General features: G+C 47.6%; 2 protein-coding genes across 2 annotated transcripts; one reads left to right on the top strand and one right to left on the bottom strand.

Moving 5' to 3' along the window:
• Positions 1-7,943: 7,943 nt before the first annotated feature.
• Positions 7,944-9,866, bottom strand: LOC127330415 (protein NRT1/ PTR FAMILY 3.1-like). The gene is made up of 2 exons (XM_051356635.2): positions 9,072-9,866; positions 7,944-8,898 (listed from the first exon to the last, which is right to left on the bottom strand). The coding sequence occupies exons 1-2, from the start codon at positions 9,827-9,829 to the stop codon at positions 8,001-8,003; spliced, it is 1,656 nt and encodes a 551-aa protein (XP_051212595.1). The 5' UTR covers positions 9,830-9,866; the 3' UTR covers positions 7,944-8,000.
• A 1,118-nt stretch (positions 9,867-10,984) lies between these two features.
• Positions 10,985-16,171, top strand: LOC127329110 (uncharacterized). Its single transcript, XM_071825576.1, has 5 exons — positions 10,985-12,677; positions 13,941-14,534; positions 14,595-14,698; positions 14,770-15,178; positions 15,645-16,171. The coding sequence occupies exons 1-5, from the start codon at positions 10,985-10,987 to the stop codon at positions 16,169-16,171; spliced, it is 3,327 nt and encodes a 1,108-aa protein (XP_071681677.1).
• Positions 16,172-17,565: the final 1,394 nt, after the last annotated feature.

Genomic DNA, 17,565 nt, shown 5'->3' with positions numbered 1-17,565 from the left:
TCATAGCTGTTAGATGATCTTATTTGCATGTATCTCATTATGAACTGCTTAAGTATTAGCCATAGCATGAGAATATATACATCATATGAGCAAATGTGTTCGTGAAAGTTCTTTTATCGCTCAGTTGTTAACTGAATTGCTTGAGGACAAGCAATAAGCTAAGCTTGGGGGGAGTTGATACGTCCAAAACGTATCTACTTTCCCGAACACTTTTGCTATTGTTTTGCCTCTAATTTGTGTATTTTGGATGCAACTAACACGGACTAACGCTGTTTTCAGCAGAACTGCTCTGGTGTCTCGTTTTTGTGCAGAAATCCAACTTTCAGGAAAATCCTCGGAATTTATGCAGAAGGCCCTATTTTCCCAGAATACTGACGGAGCCAGAAGGACAAATCAGGTGGAGGCCCGAGGGCCCCACACCATAGGGCGGCGCGGCCCAGGGGGGCCCGCGCGGCCCTGTGGTGTGGCCCCCTCGGCCGGCCTCCGACGCCCTCCTTCGGACTATTTATAGGCCTCGACCTAAAAACGCACGGGGAGAAGTCGAAGTCGCCAAACCCTCCGTAACGCCGCCACATCGCGAAACTCCGTCGCGGGAGCCGAAGTCTCCGTTCTGGCACTCCGCCGGGACGGGGAATTGGAGGAGATCATCGCCGCCATCACCGCCAACGCCTCTACATCAACCAGCCATGTTTCCCCCATCCATGTGTGAGTAATTCCCCCGCTGTAGGCCGAAGGGGATGGTAGGGATTGGATGAGATTGGTCATGTAATAGCATAAGATTGTTAGGGCATAGTGCCTAGTGTCCGTAATTGGTACTTTGATGATATTGTTGCAACTTGTTATGCTTAATGCTTGTCACTAGGGCCCGAGTGCCATGATCTCAGATCTGAACATGTTATTGTTTCATCAAGATATTCATTGTTTATGGTCTTACCTATAAGTTGTATACACATGTCGCTGTCTGGAACCAATGGCCCCGAAGTGACAAGAATTGGGACAACCGGAGGGGATGGTAGCGATGTGAGGATCACATGTGTTCACGGAGTGTTAATGCTTTGCTCCGGTACTCTATTAAAAGGAGTACCTTAATATCCAGTAGTTTCCCTTGAGGCCCGGCTGCCACCGGCTGGTAGGACAAAAGATGTTGTGCAAGTTTCTCATTGCGAGCACGCACGACTATATATGGAACACATGCCTATTGATTGCTTTGTACTTGGACACCGTTTTATTATTATCTGCAAATGCCCTGCTATGATTGTTACATGAGTTTCTCTCATCCATGCAACGCCCGTCATCCATCCCCGTGCCTACAGTATTTTAATCCTGCTGTTTACTAAAATCACTACTGCTGTCTTTGTTACTCTGCTGCTGTTATTTCACTATCGCCATCGCTATAAAACTGTTACTACTGATAAACTCTTGCGAGCAAGTCTGTTTCCAGGTGCAGCTGAATTGACAACTCCGCTGTTAAGGCTTCCAAGTGTTCTTTGTCTCCCCTTGTGTCGAATCAATAAATTGGGTTTTACTTCCCTCGAAGACTGTTGCGATCCCCTATACTTGTGGGTCATCAGGGCCCCACACGCTAGGACCGCGCGGGCCCCACTTGGGCCGCGCCGCCCTAGTGTGGCGGCGCCCCGTGGCCCCACTTCGTCTTCCCTTCGGTCTTCTGGAAGCTTCGTGTGAAAATAGGCCCCTGGGCGTTGATTTCGTCCAATTCCGAGAATATTTCCTTACTAGGATTTCTGAAACCAAAAACAGCAGAAAACAACAACTGGCTCTTCGGCATCTCGTTAATAGGTTAGTGCCGGAAAATGCATAAATATGCCATAAAGTATGCATAAAACATGTAGATATCATCAATAATGTGGCATGAAACATACGAAATTATCGATACGTCGGAGACGTATCAGCATCCCCAAGCTTAGTTTCTGCTAGTCCCGAGCAGGTAAACGATAACAAAGATAATTTCTGGAGTGACATGCCATCATAACCTTGATCATACTATTGTAAGCATATGTAATGAATGCAGCGATCCAAACAATGTAAATGACATGAGTAAACAAATGAATCATATAGCAAAGACTTTTCATGAATAGTACTTCAAGACAAGCATCAATAAGTCTTGCATAAGAGTTAACTCATAAAGCAATAATTCAAAGTAAATGCATTGAAGCAACACAAAGGAAGATTAAGTTTCGCAGAGGGAAGCATCGATTGCTATATTTGTGCTAGAGCTTTGATTTTGAAAACAAGAAACAATTTTGTCAACGGTAGTAATAAAGCATATGTGTTATGTAAATTATATCCTACAAGTTGCAAGCCTCATGCATAGTATACTAATAGTGCCCACACCTTGTCCTAATTAGCTCGGATTACCTGGATTATCACCGCAATACATATGTTTTAACCAAGTGTCACAAAGGGGTACCTCTATGCCGCCTGTACAAAGGTCTAAGGAGAAAGCTCGCATCGGATTTCTCGCTATTGATTATTCTCAACTTAGACATCCATACCGGGACAACATAGACAACAGATAATGGACTCCTCTTTTATGCATAAGCATTCAACAATTATTTTCTCATATGAGATTGAGGATATTTGTCCAAAACTGAAACTTCCACCATGGATCATGGCTTTAGTTAGCGGCCCAATGTTCTTCTCTAACATTATGCATGCTCTAACCATTCTAGCGGTAAATCTCCCTTACTTCAGACAAGACGAACATGCATAGCAACTCACATGATATTCAACAAAGAGTAGTTGATGGCGTCCCCAGGAACATGGTTATCGCACAACAAGCAACTTAATAAGAGATAAAGTGCATAAGTACATATTCAATACCACAATAGTTTTTAGGCTATTTGTCCCATGAGCTATATATTGTAAAGGTAGAGGATAGAAATTTTTTAAAGGTAGCACTCAAGCAATTTACTTTGGAATGGCGGAGAAATACCATGTAGTAGGTAGGTATGGTGGACACAAATGGCATAGTGGTTGGCTCAAGGATTTTGGATGCATGAGAAGTATTCCCTCTCGATACAAGGTTTAGGCTAGCAAGGTTTATTTGAAACAAACACAAGGATGAAGCGGTGCAGCAAAACTCACATAAAAGACATATTGTAAACATTATAAGACTCCACACCGTCTTCCTTGTTGTTCAAACTCAATACTAGAAATTATCTAGACCTTAGAGAGACCGATTATGCAAACCAAATTTTAGCAAGCTCTATGTATTTCTTCATTAATAGGTGCAAAGTATATGACGCAAGAGCTTAAACATGAGCACAACAATTGCCAAGTATCACATTATCCAAGACATTATAGCAATTACTACATGTATCATTTTCCGTTTCCAACCATATAACAATTTAACGAAGAAGAAACTTTCGCCATGAATATTATGAGTAAAGCCTAAGGAAATATTTTTCCATATGCAACAGCGGAGCGTGTCTCTCTCCCACACAATGAATGCTAGGATCCATTTTATTCAAACAAAACAAAAAACAAACCGACGCTCCAAGCAAAGTGCATAAGATGTGATGGAATAAAAATATAGTTTCACTAGAGGAACCTGATAATGTTGTCGATGAAGAAGGGGATGCCTTGGGCATCCCCAAGCTTAGACGCTTGAGTCTTCTTGATATATGCAGGGGTGAACCACCGGGGCATCCCCAAGCTTAGAGCTTTCACTCTCCTTGATCATATTGTATCATCTCCCTCTCTTGATCCTTGAAAACTTCCTCCACACCAAACTCAAAACAATTCATTAGAGGGTTAGTGCACAGTCAAAATTTACATGTTCAGAGGTGACATAATCATTCTTAACACTTCTGGACATTGCACAAAGCTACTGAAAGTTAATGGAATCGAAAAATCCATCAAGCATAGCAAAACAGGCAATGCGAAATAAAAGGCAGAATCTGTCAAAATAGAACAGTTCGTAAAGACGAATTTTATTGAGGCACCAGACTTGCTCAAATGAAAATTCTCAAATTGAATGAAAATTGCGTACATATATGAGGATCGCTCACGTAAATTGGCATAATTTTCTGAGTTACCTACAGAGAATTAGGCCCAGATTCGTGACAGCAAAGAAATCTGTTTCTGCGCAGTAATCCAAATCTAGTATGAATCTTACTATCAACGACTTTACTTGGTACAACAATGCACAAAACTAAGATAAGGAGAGGTTGCTACAGTAGTAACAACTTCCAAGACTCAAATATAAAATAAAAGTACTGTAGTAAAAACATGGGTTGTCTCCCATAAGCGCTTTTTCTTTAACGCCTTTCAGCTAGGCGCAGAAAGTGTGTATCAAGTATTATCAAAAGATGGTGCATCTACAGCGGGGTGTGGAGTTTTCTCAACCATGCATTGTATTTTGGATACATAAGTTTCAGCGGCTCCCTTTTCATTAGTCTTGGGCTTGCTACTCTCATCAAACAAATTTTCAGTAACAAGCCAAGCATAATTATTATCTAGAGCTTCATGCATAGCTAGGAGCTTACAAGGTATTGGTGCTTTAATCTCCCCACCATCATTAACATTATTAGTGTACTTAATTCTATCCATATCTATCTTTTCAAGTGTTCTTTTAAAATCGGTGATCATACCAAGCCTATCATGCTTACTAAAAACTTTTCTAGCTTCTTTGGCTATATCCTCAAATTCTCGTACTAGGACTTTCAGAACAAAATCTCTCTTCTCTCCCCTCTCCATATCAGAAAGTGTAAGAAACATGTGTTGTATCATGGGGTTGAGACTAATAAATCTAGCTTCCATCATGCGTACCAAACAAACAGAGGCATCTTCATAAGTAGGGACAACTTTTGCAAGGGGTATATCTTTAAGATCTTCATGCATACTAACGTGGGTGAAAAATTCTTCTATATTATCTCTTCCAATTATAGACCCTTGTCCCACAGGTATATCTTTTACAGTGAAATTAAAAGGAAACATGTTAAAATAAGTAAAGCAAATGCAAGTAACTAATTTTTTTATGTTTTTAATATGGCAAACAAGATAGCAAATAAAGTAAAGCTAGCAACTAATTTTTTTGTGTTTTGATATAATGCAGCGAACAAAGAAAGCAAATAAAATAAAGCAAGACAAAAACAAAGTCAAGAGATTGGGATGTGGAGACTCCCCTTGCAGCGTGTCTTGATCTCCCCGGCAACGGTGCCAGAAATTTAGCTTGACACGCGTACAGCACGCGACCGTTGGGAACCCCAAGTGGAAGGTGTGATGCGTACAGCAGTAAGTTTCCCTCAGTTAGAAACCAAGGTTTATCGAACCAGTAGGAGTCAAGAAGCACGTTGAAGGTTGATGGCGGCGAGATGTAGTGCGGCGCAACACCAGGGATTCCGGCGCCAACGTGGAACCTGCACAACACAACCAAAGTACTTTGCCCCAACGAAACAGTGAGGTTGTCAATCTCACCGGCTTGCTGTAACAAAGGATTAGATGTATAGTGTGGATGATGATTGTTTGCAGAAAACAGTAGAACAAGTATTGGCAAGAGATTGTATTCGATGTAAAAGAATGGACCGGGGTCCACAGTTCACTAGAGGTGTCTCTCCCATAAGATAAATAGCATGTTGGGTGAACAAATTACAGTTGGGCAATTGACAAATAGAGAGGACATGACAATGCACATACATGATATGATGAGTATTGTGAGATTTAATTGGGCATTACGACAAAGTACATAGACCGCTATCCAGCATGCATCTATGCCTAAAAAGTCCACCTTCAGGTTATCATCCGAACCCCTTCTAGTATTAAGTTGAAAACAACAGACAATTGCATTAAGTATGGTGCGTAATGTAATCAATAACTACATCCTCGGACATAGCATCAATGTTTTATCCCTAGTGGCAACAACACATCCACAACCTTAGGGGTTTCTGTCACTCCCCCAGATTTAATAGAGACATGAACCCACTATCGAGCATAAATACTCCCTCTTGGAGTTACAAGTATCAACTTGGCCAAAGCCTCTACTAGTAACGAAGAGCATGCAAGATCATAAACAACACATAGATAATAGATTGATAATCAACATAATATAGTATTCTCTATCCATCGGATCCCAACAAACACAACATATAGCATTACAGATAGATGATCTTGATCATGTTAGGCAGCTCACAAGACCCGACAATGAAGCATAATGAGGAGAAGACAACCATCTAGCTACTGCTATGGACCCATAGTCCAGGGGTGAACTACTCACTCATCACTCCGGAGGCGACCATGGCGGTGTAGAGTCCTCCGGGAGATGATTCCCCTCTCCGGCAGGGTGCCGGAGGCGATCTCCTGAATCCCCCGAGATGGGATTGGCGGCGGCGGCGTCTCTGGAAGGTTTTCCGTATCGTGGCTCTCGGTACTGGGGGTTTCGCGACGAAAACTATATGTAGGCGGAAGGGCAGGTCAGGGGGCCACACGGGGGCCCCACACGCTAGGGCCACGCGGGCCCCCCTTGGGCCGCGCCGCCCTAGTGTGGCGGCGCCCCGTGGCCCCACTTCGTCTTCCCTTCGGTCTTCTGGAAGCTTCGTGTGAAAATAGGCCCCTGGGCGTTGATTTCGTCCAATTCCGAGAATATTTCCTTACTAGGATTTCTGAAACCAAAAACAGCAGAAAACAGCAACTGGCTCTTCGGCATCTCGTTAATAGGTTAGTGCCGGAAAATGCATAAATATGACATAAAGTATGCATAAAACATGTAGATATCATCAATAATGTGGCATGGAACATAAGAAATTATCGATACGTCGGAGACGTATCATTGAGTCAAAAGAAACAAATTAAACAAAAGTTCCTAAAAAAGTCACATCGTGTATTTTTCGATAAAGGATGCTTTATTACTTTTTGGGAAAGCAATTACATCCAGCCTCTTCATAACCAGGATGCACACAGCCAAGTCCAAAAAAGATGCCAAACTAAAAAATATCTAGGCGAAAAACATATCGGAACGATGAATCATATAACGCCTAAGGTGTGGGTGGGGCTTCAATCCGTAGACTATGCTGCCACCCATGTAGGAAAAAAGTATCCCTCGCCGTAGCCCTCAACCGTGTACAGACCTCCGTAAATAGGTCTCGGTTCTCCATGCGTTGAAGAGGTAACCATGAACGAAGAATCACTGTACATCTGTAGATGACCTGCAACAAAGAGGAATTTATGTCATTAATTTTTTTTGTCATTTCTACTCAGCCAAAGCGCCCAGACAACTGCTAGCGCCCCCACCCTAAGAAGCAACTTAAACCTTTAATCTATACCATGAAGCCAATTACCAAAGACATTGGCCACACTAGTGGAAGGATACAAGGTTGACGCTAATTGGATGACAAACCAAATAGACCAAATAGACATTAGTCACATCGTGGATAGCACATTACTTAAATCAAATTTCGATGCAGGCAAAAAAAGTTCTTTGGAATTAGAACTATAGCCGGTGAGTACTAATTGGGATGTAATCAGGTTCCGTGAAGAAAACTATCGACGGTACAATGTTCGTAATCAGCATATCCAACCATTCGGATCATTGGGTTCTGCATTTGTTTAGCTCTTAGCGGTTTAATAACTTGACGCACGCAGGTGCGTGCAAATTACATGCGACCTGAACAAGAAGACTAGCAGCGGGTCCTCCTGATCTATATTCAGATCTTCTATCCTAAAAAGGTGATCTGTCACTCAGTGATCTCTGAAAAGAAATTTAACTTATTATGAAACAGCCGACTCTTTTGGAGCAAAGATGATGCAGGCGTGGCAATCAGGGCTGCTTTCTGCTGCACGATATCTTCCTTTTCCGCGACATGACCAACGATATGATCTTCACAATTGGATCTTGTCACGGGATGCTTTACTATGCTAGCTAGCTCCAAGAACATTTGGATATTGCAACAGCTGTGCACGCATCTGCAGCTAATTAATTAGTCACTAAAAACATTTGGCGTAATTACTATACCCACCCACTATATATATGCTTGATCTTAATCTTATACAGCGCCGCCGCCGCCATTTTTGTGGACATAGGACAGCTCGAACTCCTTTTCGTGGCCACCGTCCTCGGCGAGCTCCAGTGGCTTCATGGTGTAGAAACGCAAGCAAATGAGGTAGTAGCCAAGGTTGAGCAGCATGAGGCAGGTGACGAGCCAGTAGTAGGCGTCCAGCCTGCCCCTGTTGATATTGTCTTGGAGCCACTCGCCGCTGCTCCGCGTGGCCCTATGCACCGCCGTGACGAGCACCGTTCCCATGTAGCTGCCGAGGGAGGTGGAGAGCCAGAAGAGCGCTGCGGCGGTGCTGCGCATGCTCTCCGGCGCCTGGTCGTACAGGAACTCCATGTGCGCAACCGACGAGAACCCCTCGGCGACGCCGTGGATGGCGTATTGCGGCACCAGCCAGAACACGCTCATCGGCACCACGGTTGCCGGCGTGTCCAGGAGCCCGCGCTCGGCGGCGGAGCCGCGCCGCTTGGCCTCCACGAGCGCCGCCGAGGCGACACCGAGGATGGAGATGGCGAGGCCGGCGGCCATGCGCTGGAAATAGGTGATCCCAGACGGAAGGCCCGTGAAGCGACGCGCCAGAGGCACGAAGGCGCGATCGTAGAGGACCAGGGTGAGGAGCATTGCGACGGTGTTGAAGATCGACGTAGTCGCCGGCGGGATCTGGAAATGCTGCGTGACGTGGCGGTCCATGGTGCGCGCTTGCATGATGGCGAAGCTGTTGTTGTGCGAGCCCGCGGTGACGAGCAGGATGCCGGCCGACCAAATGGGCAGCATGCCGACCAGGGACTTGAGCTCCTCCACGCGGTGCACCGTGGACAGACGCCATAGGTCCAGCCTGCCCGACCCCGCGGTGTCCGCCGGCGTCACGATCGCCGCCCGGTCCAAGAACCTGAGCACAATTCACACGGCGACATATATGCATCTGTCAGATAAGGTAACCACCACCAAAAGCACGTCGCCGACGCCATTCGTGCACGCCACGCCACATACTAGTACGTACGTGCACGCTCTGCTACGGCTTTAGTTACGAGACGGAAATGTGAGGACAAAATCGGCACTTACGTGAGCTGGTTTGTGTGCAGGAGGCTGCCGTTGGTGGAGATGAGCGCGTCGAGCTCTTTGTCCTGGTACAGCATGCCGGGGTCCTCCGGCAGCGGAGCGGCCCGCTTCTTGTAAGCGGCGGCCACTACCTGCGCCACCCGCGTGAACGGGCTGCCCCCGGGCCTGAGCCGGACGTATAACGGGTATCCAACCACGAACACCAGGATCGACACGAACATGGCGATGGCCGGGATCCCGAACCCCCACCCCCACCCTACGTTCTCCTGTATGTACACCACCACCGTCAGCGCTAGCAGCACCGCGAACCCCATGGTGAAGAAGTAGACGTTGAAGTACTGCCGCTTCCGCCCCGCCACCGCCTCTGTCTCGGCTTCACCATGCTGCTCCTTGTGCTGGTCGAACTGGTCGGCGCCGAAGACCACGACGCACGGCCGGATACCGCCGGAGCCAAGGGAGGTGCAGAGCAGGGAGAGGTAGAGCACGGCGAGCTGCAGCCCGCTGGCGCGGCGGCACGGAGTGGCGGGAGGAGAGCAGGGACCAGGGCGGAGGGAAGAGACGAGGGCGGAGGCGACGAGGCCTAGCATGCCGAGCTGGTAGAAGACGGAGCCGGCGATGATGATCCAGAAGCGGCCAGCGAAGGAGTCGGCGGCGAGCGCGCCGAGGATGGGCGTGAGGCTGGACGTGCCGTTGAAGTTGGTGAGCGTGTTGGAGGCGTCTACCAGCGGCAGGTGCAGCTCCTGCGTCAGGTACGTGATCATGTTCGCGCTGAAGCCCGCCGTCGCGAACCTGTCGCAGACCTCGCACCACGGTCGACATACATACAAGTGAGTGAGTGATAACTGATAAGAAATCTCCAGCCTAACACAGCCGCTTCTTCGTTCAGTTTTGTTCTACCGTGAGAGCTAGTGACGACAGGCCAGTGGGATTGTGTGAGAAAAATGCTGCAAGATGCTCCCTCTAGTTGCCAACAGAGCATTTTTTTTCTTTTTGAAAGAAACAAAAGTTACTGGGCAACCGCAACTGCAAGGCAATTTTTTCATGTCTCCGACGATATCGAGGCATACGGACAAAAAGAATAAATAAACTGCAAAGCCGCGAGTAGCTCGTAATCTTCGCTCGATGCGAACACACGGCTTTGGAAATGGAAAAATGTCAAAGACTGTCGACAACCACCATCCTGGTCCGAGAATGAACTCTGCTTTCCCCAGATTATTCAGAATCAATCTAGAGATGCGAAATGCTCATGGAAGCAAGCTGCATGGTGCTCACCTAGTATGAACGGCATGGTCCGGAAGCCACCCAGCTTCCTCTTCGTCCGGTCTCCAGCTCTCTCCCTGTCCACCGTTGTTGTCGCCATGGCCGGAGATTGATAGCCCAAGCCCCAGCCGTTTTACGCGCACACGCGCTACTTGCCTACTTGCTCCAATGAAGCCGGTGAGGTGCTCAGTTGTAGATCGTTAGCGGCAAGAACAGGCCGACTGTGGCCTTCACATGCATCTACATGTGATGCGAGGCGAGGATGGAGCGACGTTTATTTATATAGACGCGCCGTGCCCGCAGCGTTGCCCGATCGAGGGAGCATCATCTGTTTTTTTTTTAGCAGCATCTGCATATCCAAGGAAAAGGAGTTTGGGTTTACACAACGTGCCATCGTCAAAGGTTATTCCATCTGCCTGTTAGAGTTGTATCCGTATACGAATCTGTATACGTATTGTAAACCGTACTTTTGTTCATATATATATATCAGAACCCTACCCGATGAGGCACATCGGGGTAGGCTGCATATTTCTCTTTTCTTCGTTAGTTTTCATGGTAACAGAGCCTCCGTTCCTGACCTAGGTCGAGCGCTCGTCCAAGTCTTCCGCTGCTGCCGCCGGCGTTCTCCGCGCCGCCGTCGATCTCCACAGGCCGCGATGGCCTCGCCTTCATCTGAGTCCACGCCCGCGACGGTTTCTGTTACGCCGCCGGGTGTTTCCCCGATCGGGAGCACGGCCCCTCCGCCTGCTCCGATCGTGAGCGCGGCCTCGCTGTTTCCGGCTTCGCCGGTGAATTCCGCCGGCGCCCTGCAGCTTCCGGCTGCGTCTTCAGGTGCCGACAGCGCCCCGCAGCTTCCGGCTGCGTCTCCAGGTGCTGCCATGGCCGGCGCCCCGTCTACTGCAGAGTCCACCATCACCAACGCGACAGCACCGCTGCCGGTGATCCCGCCTTCGATCTACACCAACGCTGCACTCCTCGCCGCCTCTCTTGGTCACGGATCCGGGCAGGGACACGGGGTGAACTTCCCTGGCTACCCTGGGTACTACCCTGGCTACCCTGGGTATGCAATGATGGCGCCAGGTAGCTATGCGCCAGGTGGCTATGCGCTTCCGCCCATGGCGCCGGGCAGCTATGCGCCCCCGCCCGTGGCATCACCCTCGCTAGGGTTTGGCTCACCGGCGCCAACAACGGCGCTAGCTCTGCCCTATGGCTCTACTCCACCACCGCCACCGGGCCCTGCTGCACCATCCATGCCAGTGCCGCCGATGCATCACCAGCCGTTCCCAGCACACGGTCTGCCACCGGTGGTCACCATTGCCTCGTCCATCACCATCAGACTGACGAGCGAAAATTATTTGTTCTGGCGTGCACAAGTCGGTCCTCTTCTTCGCAGCCACATGCTCATGGGATATGTTGATGGCTCTCTTCCGTGTCCTAGTCCTCATGTTGATGTTTCTCATGCCGGTGCCATGCATCATGCACCTAACCCGGCTCATCAACATTGGACTCAGCAGGACCAGGCTATTCTCTCTGGGTTCGTCTCCTCGATGACTGAAGGCGTCCTAGGCATGATCATGTTCTCGGGTACCTCTCGCGAGGCTTGGGAGACCCTTAGTGGAGCTTTTGCCTCCACCTCCATTGCTCGGTCCTCTGCTATTCGACAGGAGATGGCTGAACTGAAGAAAGGGAACAAGACCGTCAATACTTATTTCCATCAGATGAAGGCCCTCTCAGATTCCCTCACCAGCATTGGCGAGCCCTTGCGTGATGCGGAGTTTGTCTCATACATACTTGCTGGACTTGATGAGGAGTATGATGCCCTGTATCAAGTGGTTACGAATCGTACCACTCCTATACAAATTCGTGACTTGTTCTCGCAACTTCAGGCTACAGAACAACGCAAACTGGCTCAGCGTCGCTCGAGTAGCTCCTCGCATTTTCCTGCTGCACATATTGCTGCACCTCCTGCAGCCTATGGGGCCGGCCGTGGTGGACCCCGTCCCCCAACACCATCCGCCAAGACCGCACCTACAGCCACGCCCAAGCAGAATGGTGGGCGTACTCCTGTTGTCTGTCAGCTGTGTGATACTCCGCGCCATGTGGCATCTCGGTGTTACAAGAGGTTCAACCGTGATTTTCTTGGCCTTGGCAATGATGGGAGCGTTACAGAGAAGCAACTTGCTATGGCGATGTCTGCCTCTCATGGCTCTCAGGGTGCTTCACAGTCCGTAGACCCGGCGTGGTATGCGGACTCCGGTGCCACTCACCACATTACTAGCGAGCTTGACAAGCTCACTTCGCGCGAGCCCTACCACGGCACTGATCAGGTCCATACAGCTAATGGCACAGGTATGCACATTCATAATGTTGGTCAAGCTATTTTATCCACTCCGTCTTCTAGGTCTCTCGCTCTAAATAATGTCCTTCATGTTCCTAAAGCCACTCGAAATTTGTTATCCATGAGTAAACTTTCCCATGATAATAATGTGTTCATTGAACTTCATCCTCATGATCTTTTTGTAAAGGACCTGGACACGAGAGCACCCATCCTTAGAGGTCGTTGCAGTGGAGGTCTCTATGAGATTAAAGCACCTGTCATCAAGCAAGCCCTTTCCAGTGTCAAGGTGTCGCGTGATATGTGGCATCATCGTCTAGGACATCCAGCGTTACAAGTCGTTCAGCATGTTCTTCGTAGTCATGAGTTACCATCTACACATGAGTCCAATAAAATTGAGTCTGTTTGTGATGCTTGTCAGCAAGGGAAGAGCCATCAGTTGCCCTTTTCCTTGTCTACTCGTGTAACACAGTTTCCATTAGAGATTATTTATTCTGATGTTTGGGGTCCTGCTCAAACCTCTGTTAGCGGACATCGTTTTTATGTGAGTTTTGTTGATGCTTATAGTCGTTTCACTTGGCTCTATTTACTCAAACATAAATCTGATGTCTATGATGTGTTTCTCCAGTTTCAAAAACATGTTGAACGTCTCTTGAATCGCAAAATTATTCATGTCCAAACTGATTGGGGTGGGGAGTATGAGAAACTTCATCCCTTCTTTCATAATCTGGGTGTCTCACATCGTGTGTCTTGTCCTCACACACATCAACAAAATGGCACCGTTGAGCGTAAGCATCGTCACATTGTTGAAACCGGTCTTACTTTACTGGCACATGCATCGGTTCCCTTATGTTATTGGAATGATGCTTTCTCTACAGCTTGTTTCCTCATTAACAGGCTTCCTAGTCGCACCATTGCGATGAAAACACCTCTTCAGAGACTTCTTAACGAAACACCTGACTATACCTTTTTTAAGGTGTTTGGGTGTGCTTGTTGGCCACACCTTCGACCATATAACAATCATAAACTTGATTTTCGTTCGAAGAAGTGTGTGTTTCTGGGCTATAGCTCTCTTCATAAGGGATACAAATGTCTTCATGTTCCGTCTAATCGTGTCTACATATCCAGGGACGTTATTTTTGACGAGAACGTTTTTCCCTTTGCCAACATGCCCAACTCTCAGGATCTACCCCCTGTGTCGGAGTCTTCTTTACTTTCAGCTGACCGCTTTATGGATGTTGCACATGCCTTGCCTTTGCTTTCTGACCATGGTGCAGGTATCGGACGCGGGAGTCGGCTCGACGTTTTTACTCCATCGGACGCTTACGTCGATCATGGTCTGCATGGGAGTGCCCCTGGCTGCGTGCAGCCATGCACAGCTCCTGCCACTGAGCTAGGCTCTGCCTTGGGCTCTGTGCAAGCCGAGCCGGGAGATATCACGTCTGGCTGTTGCCCCGCCTCGGGCTCCGCGCCCACGCCCAGCTTCAGCTCCGCGCCCACGCCCAGCTCCAGCTCGGTCTCCCGCCCAGCTCCACGTGAGCAGCATGGCTTGCTGCATGCTGGCTCGCTGCATGCCCAGGAGCAGCTGCTATCGCATGACGAGCAGCACATGCATGTGTCTGCTCCATTCACTGGCCCACTGCATGGCTCCACAGATACAGCACCAGCAGGAGTGGTCACGGAATCTGCACCTGACATGGATCCTTCGTCCGCAGCGCCTGGTCGGCCGGCCGATTCTTCCTCAATTATTTCCGTGTCAGCTCCACTTTGCTCCAATGCAGATTCTACTTGCTCCACAGATACAGCAACGCCAGTGGTCACATCACCGCCTCCTGCCCCGCCCGCTGGACCTATGACACGTCGGCGACACGGTATACATCAGCCTAAAAAGCGCACTGATGGCACAGTTGCCTGGACTTGTGTACTTACAGCTCATGCGGCACTGAAGCACACTCTTGAACCTCGTGATTACAAAGAGGCGCTTCGCACCTCACACTGGCGTGATGCTATGGAGACGGAATTTTCTGCTCTTCTGGCAAATCAGACTTGGCGCTTGGTTCCTCCTGTTTTGGTGTGAATTTAATTGACTCTCGATGGGTGTTCAAGGTGAAGCTTCATGCAGATGGTTCTATTGAGAGGTACAAGGCGCGTCTTGTTGCAAAGGGGTACAAGCAGCGTTATGGTCTAGACTATGATGAGACTTTCAGTCCTGTGGTCAAGCCAGCTACTATTCGCCTATTGCTAGCCATGGCTCTCTCTCACAGATGGCACCTTCGTCAGCTTGATATTCAGAACACCTTTCTCAGTGGTTATTTGGATGAAGTGGTATATATGCGTCAGCCACCTGGTTTTGTTGACCCTGATAAGCCCGATCACTACTGCAAGCTCATTAGGTCACTATATGGACTGAAGCAAGCTCCTCGTGCATGGCATGCACGTCTCAGCTCTGTGCTTGGGTCATTGGGATTCTCTCCTTCTGTGACTGATACGTCGTTGTTTGTTCTTCAGCGTTCTGGTATTACAGTCTATCTGTTGATTTATGTTGATGATATTATCGTTCTCAGTTCTACAGCTGCTATTCCTAAGTTGATCGGTCGACTTCGCTCGAGTTCTCTGTCAAGGATCCGGGAGTTCTACATTATTTTTTGGGGATTGAGGTGTCCTCACCTTCCTCTCGGCAGTCTTCTCCTTCGACAGCGTAAGTACGCGCTTGAGCTTCTTGCTCGTGGCCGGCATGTTGAAGTGCGCTCCGTGACCACACCCATGGCATCTTCTCGATCGTCTTTGCAAGATCGATGGTGATTTGCTCTCTCCGAGGAGGCTACTCGCACCGCAGCCTTGTTGGTGGCCTTCGATGCACTCGACTATGACACGACCTGATTTATCTTTTGTGGTGAACAAGGTGTGTCAGTATCTTCATGAGCCTCGTACATCACATTGGTCGGCTGTTAAGCGTATTCTTCGCTATGTTCGTTACGCAGTTGATACTGGCCTGTTGTTTCGGTCATCCTCCTCTACACTGCTTTCAGCCTTTTCAGATGCAGATTGGGCTGGCAATATGGATGACAGGCGATCAACGGGAGGGTATGCTATCTTCTATGGCGGTAATTTGATCGCTGGAGTGCTCATAAGCCCATCTCTTGTCTCTCGGTCTAGTACAGAGTCCGAATACAAGGCTCTTGGTAATGCTACAGCTGAGCTAATTTGGGTACAGTCATTACTGAAGGAGCTTGGTGTTGCTCAAATTCAGCCTCCGATACTCTGGTGTGACAATATTGGTGCTACTTATTTGTCATCTAATCCAGTCTTTCATGCAAGGACAAAGCACATTGAAGTTGACTTTCATTTTGTCCGTGAGCGTGTGTCTCGGAAGCAACTGCAGATTCGGTTCATCTCATCGAAAGATCAAGTTGCTGATATTTTTACTAAGCCTCTCCCGTTACCTTTGTATGAGCATTGTAAGCGCAATCTCAATCTTTCCCTAGTTGAGATTGAGGGAGGGTGTTAGAGTTGTATCCGTATACGAATCTGTATACGTATTGTAAACCGTACTTTTGTTCATATATATATATCAGAACCCTACCCGATGAGGCACATCGGGGTAGGCTGCATATTTCTCTTTTCTTCGTTAGTTTTCACTGCCATGATTTTGCGTTCGGGGTAGAGGCCGGTGATTCAACGCTTTGGTAAAAGACGCACCCTTCTTTAAATTCAAGTGTACTGGTATGCCGAGCCAGCAAATTTTGTAATGTAGCATGCATAAGAGTATCTCTAGCCGCGTCTCCTAAACCATTTTTCAAATATTTTTGGACGTATCAGGCACACAAATCAAATGGAGAATTTTTTTATGTGCCATGAGAAGATACAAGACGACTAGTACAAAGAGTAAAGAATGGTTTCAAGTTGATTAACATATAAATAATAAAGAATGTACCACATGGGATCATGACATTTCGTGGTATGGTAAGCTTTGACAGTTGTTATGCTTTATGAACTAACTCATTACATATGTCTTTGTGTTGTCTGCATGGGTTAGATATCTTTTCATCGGTATGCATCAAAAGTAATATTTTATATAGCCCATGAGAGAATAACATGAAGTGGTGGTCGTCGTCAAGGTTGAGAAACACAAGTTTACGATGAGTCTCAAGAAGATCATTTGGTGATTATGGATATTGTAAGACATGCTTTGATGAAGCTATCCTATAGTGGTGTATGGATAACTAAAATGTGAGTCTTCACCAAGCAATAATGATCAAGTGAAGCACTTCATCTTGATTAAAGCATGAAGCTCATCAAGTTCAAGCGAGATGCACAACATCATCAAGTCTAAGTCACAAGTTACGCGCAGCCGATTCACGCAGCATTGTGACACTGGGCTCATATAAATAGGTACATGGAGGTTGGAGGTAAATATAAACTACATGTTGGGAGGGAGCCTGATGCACATGAGGATGGGCGGTTGAGATGAGTGCTGCCACAGGTTGAGATGTGTGCTGCCACGGATTGATGACCTGGAGTAGTTGATTGCCTCTTTCATGATTTCGAACAACTCACTTCTGTTTCAATTCGTGCCGTATTTATTCCTAGGATTCTTTCGCAAAAAAAAATTCCTAGGAGTCTGACAAGCCAACGGATCTCCCTTCTGTTTTCCTAGGACGACGCCGACTTCACGATCCGGGACGAGCTCGTTTTTTTCATGAACGCGTGAGAAAGCACGCTTTTTTCGATAAAAGAAATATATTAATATCAAAAGATACCAATTACATCTAGCCTCTGCAACAACGCACCACCCTAATGGCAGTACGGATGCACACAACCAAAAAAGAGAAAATAAAACTAAGAAATAAAAGTCCCGCCACAGTATCACAGGCCTAGCAACAGCAGTACATCCACCACCAA

This window comes from Lolium perenne, chromosome 2, assembly GCF_019359855.2.
Source record: "Lolium perenne isolate Kyuss_39 chromosome 2, Kyuss_2.0, whole genome shotgun sequence".
Classification (NCBI taxonomy): domain Eukaryota; kingdom Viridiplantae; phylum Streptophyta; class Magnoliopsida; order Poales; family Poaceae; genus Lolium; species Lolium perenne.
This window is presented reverse-complemented; position numbering and strand designations above follow the sequence as displayed.